The sequence below is a fragment of the Chinchilla lanigera genome, unplaced genomic scaffold (assembly GCF_000276665.1).
Source record: "Chinchilla lanigera isolate Chin_1 unplaced genomic scaffold, ChiLan1.0 scaffold00054, whole genome shotgun sequence".
NCBI classification, from domain to species: Eukaryota; Metazoa; Chordata; class Mammalia; order Rodentia; family Chinchillidae; genus Chinchilla; species Chinchilla lanigera.
The window spans coordinates 6,450,328-6,456,175 of record NW_004955455.1 but is presented as its reverse complement, the minus strand read 5'-3'; the positions used below and the strand labels follow the sequence as shown (position 1 = coordinate 6,456,175).

At 44.8% G+C, this 5,848-nt stretch overlaps 1 gene segment (V, D, J or C); it reads right to left on the bottom strand.

Annotated features, from left to right (window-relative positions):
- Window positions 1-3,026: 3,026 nt before the first annotated feature.
- Window positions 3,027-3,539, bottom strand: LOC102019887 (the record flags this gene model as incomplete). The annotated part of the segment is given in 2 exon segments: window positions 3,027-3,326; window positions 3,433-3,539. Coding segments are annotated over 2 exon segments (346 nt in total), but the record flags the coding sequence as incomplete, so codon positions are not given.
- Between the last annotated feature and the right edge of the window lie 2,309 nt (window positions 3,540-5,848).

Here is a 5,848-nt window from a genome sequence, read left to right as displayed (position 1 = left end):
AGATATGTAGATATATAGATTGTAGATATATAGATATACAGATATATAGATATATAGATATGTGTCCCGCTTTGCCAGGTTAGATAAACTGTCCTTTCAATCAGCCCATGGCTGGGAGAATAATCTTCTGTCAGTCCAAGAACAAAGAGACCTAGAAATTTATGTCAAAAGAGCCCAGTCTGAGCTGTGAAGAGGTAAAGGGAGAATGGCTGCATGCTGATGTCACAGGCTGTGGCCCTGGATTGTAACAGTAGACAGCAGCCTGGATGGAGACGTCAGAGTTGTGAGTGAGTGAGTGGCAGTCCTGGCCCTGACAGCATGTAGGAGGAGTATGTGCTTCACATTCTCCTGGAACTTGAGCATAGTGAGAGCAACCCTGAGGCTGTTTTCTTTTTTTTTTGTTTGTTTGTTTGTTTGTTTTTTCCAGTACCAGGAATCGAACTCACGACCTCTTGTCGGCAGGCGCTGTGCCGCTGAGCCAAATCCCCAGCCCCGCTCAGGCTGTTTTCTTAAAATAAATGTCAGCAGAAGCCTCAGGCATTGACTGGAGCCCAGAGATGTTCAAGAAGCAGGAGAACTTGACAAGAAGCAGGAATACTATCTGGGATTCCTGAGCATCAACCCCACCTCTGTAGAACAGAAATTCATGGCATTTCATGCTTGGTTCTAATAGCGGAGTTCGTTCATCCTCAGTGTTATTGTTGTTCTGTGGCTAGAGACTCTGTTCTGGAGACTCCGGCCTTGGGGATCTCTGAGTCAGCATAGACAGAATCCTGATTCCTGGAATAACAGAAAAGCCAGAACTTGGAGAGTTGAGGACAATACAAAGTTAATGAAAGGAGAGGAGTGTGTGTGTGTGTGTGTGTGTGTGTGTAAAAGACAGAGAGAAATACAAAAACACTCGTATTTCCTCATGAAGACATTCTCCCTCTCCCAACCATCTTCAACCCCTGAAGACTGGCCATCCCTAAGGCTTGTCCCCTATAAACCACCTAATAATCTAGAGTCTAGAAACAAAAAAATCTGATGTCTTGAATGAAATTCTCCTTTGAGTAAAATTAAGTATGAGGATAGACCCACTTATCCATCATTGCTCAATGTTCTTAGCATCCTTCAAACTTCAGAACTTCCGAGATACATAGACAGTGACAATCCCAAACAAAAGCAAGCTATCTACTAACACAAAGGGGCTATATCCCCTTTCCAGATCAGCTCAACTTGTCCATCATCCTCCAAAGCCATATTGAGGAGTAGTGATTATCTTAATTTTGTGCCACCAGCAAATGTAAACAGTATCATGTCATGTGGTGTTAGAATAGATGAGGCTTCATGTAGGACAATGACAAGAAACAGGATTCACAACACCTCCATACTTTCACGAGCCCAAGGAAGTGATGATAGCAGCTGGCTCAGTGAAACCTCAGTGGATTTGGAGATTTTGCTGTAGTAAAAGTACCCCTGAAATGATTTTTAAACAAATTAAGTGGGTGAAAGACATTGCAAAAACAAATGGTTGGGTGGAAGACTTTGAACTGGTCAGAGGTAGTGTGTTGCCAATATTGGTGTTGATGCCCCAGACACATGATGGAAAAGTGAGGTCACCAGGTGCTATGGTCAAAATACTTATGTCCCATCAAAAGTCATTTGTTGAAATCCCAAGCTAATGGAGATTGCGTTATTAAATGGAGCCTGTTAGGGGTGGAAGCCTTATAATAGGGTGTAGGGCTTATAAAAAGAGGCCTGGTGGATCTTGGTTTTGTATCATGTGCAAATTCATGGGAAGCTGCCATCTGTGAATCAGAGAGTGGACCTTTCCCAGACACCAAGTCTACTGACATTCTTATCAAGGATTTCTCAGCCTCTATAATTGTAAGAAATACAGAGTAATCACCGTTATTTATGAGCCAGGGTTCAGGACATCCTGATGTGGAAAACTTAATGTGCTGTGAATCTGAGGAAAAAGCAGACAGAAGTGGAGAGCAGCTCAGGTATGGACAAACAGAGATATTGTTCAACAACCCACACACTGTCTCATTTGACACTCAGTAATATTTGAATCAAGTTTGATGACCCACACTTTCCAGGAGATGAAAAGGAAAACACTAACTGTGCTTGGATAGGCCACTTCTGTAAGCTCCTTTAATCATTCCTTTGTCCAGAGAGACCTGTGAGGAGGAGAGGACAGGCTTGGAAAGGTGTCTTAAGAGTCACCACAGGACATCGGAGTGGAAACACAACTCTCTCCACGGTTCTGATTCTCTTTCACCATTTGTATGGAATGGATTTTCTTCAGTTGTCTATGTCCGTAATCCCTGGGTGTGCTCAGCCTCAGTGAAGTCTTCATGTGAGCATCACAATCCCTTGGAGTGTAGAAGAGAGGTAATTATTACAGAACATGATCCAGTTGGGAGGGATCTTGAATTTAACGTTCACTGGGGGCGGGGGCACAGACACAGTCTCATCTCATTGCCAAAAAGATCCTGCTCAGTATATCTAGATGCACAGGAACTTTCTGGGTCTGAGTCTCAGGAGGAAGATTGTTCCAGATACATGCTGGAAACAGCATGTGCAGAGAAAAGTGACCTCGTTGTTGAAGGTCGGATTTGAGACACTGTAAACACAGTGGTTGACCAGAAGCTCCGTGACCACGTGTATCACTTTCAAGCGTAGACCCTGTTGACCATTAATGAGTCAAACACCTCCTTCTTTATTTACTTCTGCTCCGAGGAATAACTCGTCCCTGAGAATGGTTGTATACCACTTTCAACATGATAAGGAAGAAACGGTATTAGCAATGGATCAAATTAATAACTAAGGAAGAGACAGAGCCATTTTCACCCATTGGTACTACTAAAATCAGATACTGAGTGAAAAAATGAGAATGAGAGCCACCATCAGAGCTAAATGTGGACTCAGGCAGCTCAGCAGTGACTTCACCATGCAGGAAGGAGGCAGAGGAGGTTTAAGTCTCACTTCCCCATGGGTCTAAAGCACTGTGTAAGTGCTAGAGCTGCTATGCCATATACAACAGTAATAGTCAGCTTCATCTTCAGGTTGTAGTCCAGAAATGTGCAGAACACCTGCATTGATTGAAGTGTCTTTGGATCCAGAGAAGCGACTGGGGACCCCAGAGCCCTGGTGCTTATCTGAATCTGAGTAATAACTCAGGAGATACCGAGGAGGACTCTCTGGCTTTTGCTGATACCACCGTATTGCAAAGTCACCCACACTAAAGCCACTGCTTAGGATGCAGGTGAGTCTGGCAGATGCTGCCGGAGATGCAGAGAAGGAGGCTGGCTGTGTGAGCACAGGTTGGGACAGGGAACCTGCAAATAAGGATACATTACAGTGAAGAGCAGAGCCAGGAATTTGAGACAGACAAGATTGGCACAGGGTGGAGGCATGTCCTGGAGCCCTGAGGCCTGTCCCTACCTGTGCAGAGAGAGAGGAAAAGAAGGAGGAGATGAGTCCAGGCCATATTGGACACAGTCCCCTCTAAGCCCACACTCCTATGCTGGGCTGCTCCTGGGCTGCCTTATCCCAGCCTCAAAGAGGAGGAGCTGCTCATGCAAATATGCCCTCCCCTCCTGCCACTCACCTTGTGAACACACAGGGTCTGAGTCTCCCATGCATGGAGGCCAGCCTGCTGGGCTAGATTTCCCCATAAGTGGAGCCTGGGATGCAGAAGCAGCCAGGAACACACCCAGACCCACGTTCAGGGAACTGTGCCAGTTTCAGAAGAAACAAAATTGTAGAATGCACACAAGAAATGAAGGACCTCACAACAGTTAAGCACACTCTCCTATTTGTGCTTGTCCTGAGAGTTGCCAAGATGGTCTCCTTGCTCCCGCTTCTGGTCTGGGAACTAAGTACTTTTACCATGATGTAAAATTTCACTTTAACCGTTGTTTCCTTAACTCAAGGGTTTTACTCATATAAGCAGAATCGCTATGGTAAACAACAAGGAGGTTTGTTCCTTATGTAATTATTTCTGACACCTTCTCTGGCTGGTGGTATAAGCGGGTCAACACACATGGAATCATAACAGAGGGAGCTTGTGAACTTTTCAAGAGCTTAGAACAAAGTGCCCAAAACAGAGATAAGAGGGAATTTATTCACCAGGATGTCTCAGAGGAGGGGAGACACTTGCTTAGCCCGATGATTAAGTGTAGGTTGCTCACTGAAGGGAAAGCACATGGTCACAGAGAGAACCACAGATCATGCTGGATGTACGGTTCCCACCAGAACAAGGCTCAGAGACAGTATTTAGGGTTTGGGGCCTGAAGGTGGGTGGAAAGCCAGGCTTTCATCATGGAAGACACAGGAAGGCCAAATTCTCCTTCATTTGACCAGGAGAGGTTTAAACCTGACTATGCCTATTGTCAGATCTGGTGTTAGAGACCTAACTCTCAGGAATATTCTAGAACAGAAATGGGAGAGAGAAGCTGGCAGGAGGCATTTTTGGGCAGCTGGCACACAGTGACAACAGCAACAGAAAGAAAGAAAGAAAGAAAGAAAGAAAGAAAGAAAGAAAGAAAGAAAGTTGTGAAATGGCAAATAGTTTGGAAGTAGGATGCAAGAGGACCCATTGAACCTGAGTGGAAGAAGAAAAAATGTTCCCGACTGTAAAGTGAGTGGAAGGCAGCACCTATACTATAACTTATACAGGTAAGGCCAAGTGAGTAGGTTGAAGGGGTTGGTAGGGGTGTTTAGTGGTACATTTGCCGTATTGTAACCATGGTAGGTGTCAGGCTCAACCTGGTCTGGACCTTCTCAGCACCCTCTCCCTACTGTTTTTTCAGCAACCATGCTGTTTTCAGTAAAGTGCAGGCTCCAGTAAATGTGCAGTCCTTGGCAAACGCTAGGAAACCGTAAAACGAGCCATGTCACCCATGGACCAATGGGACAGGATGTTGTAAAGAAGAGATAAGGCAGAACACAGACCTCCTTGGCGCCAGAACATCTGATAACACTTACACATCTGTACTGAACAATCTGAGAGCTTTTGTCATGGATATCCCCTTCAGACCCCACACACATGATGCCCCTCACCTGATTTTCTCACATGACCCTTTCCTCTGCAGCTAGACTCCAGCAAATAGAAAGACAAAGGTAAAGAAAGAGAGAGAAACCAGACCTGAGGCACCAGATAACAAAATTAACATAAGAATTTAAAAAGAAGAGTCCACAGATGAAATGGGGATGTAGCCAAGAACATAACAAGCCATGGTAACCAGCTCCCATCCTCACCCAGCAAAATACAAAGGAGACAGAGGGGCAGCCTAAGGACTTTTACTTAGTATATAAAAGACACATACACACCTATACTTTTATGAGTATTCTCACTTTAGAATCACTACACCACCATACCAGGTATACACACGCCCCCTTGTAACTTCTGGGGATGAGTGCTCCTCACACCGTGCCATGCAACACCACTGCTCTGCTGGAACACGCAACTCCTAGCAATACTAAATCCAGCATTGATAAAGACCTAAAGAAACAGAGTTGAATGTAAAAGAAGACAGTTTATTCAAAGGTGGGGGAAAGGAGGAAAAGAAAAGATGGCTTATTTGAAGGTGGGGGAAAGGAAAAAGAAAGAGGCGGACAGCTACTCTGGAGGGGTAGGGCACATTCAAAAGTGAAATACTGGTGGATTCTTGTCTGCAGCTCCTTTTTATAGAGATTCTTGGCCTGCATAGACTCCTGGAATCTGATTGGCTCTCCAGCTGCTTTCGATCCTCCCCTTGGATTTCTTCCTACCAAGACTCTTTCCTATTCTTTATTGGTGGATAGGATGTTGGATGGAGGGCTTATGGATAAATAGTCAACATTTAAGGGCTTTATG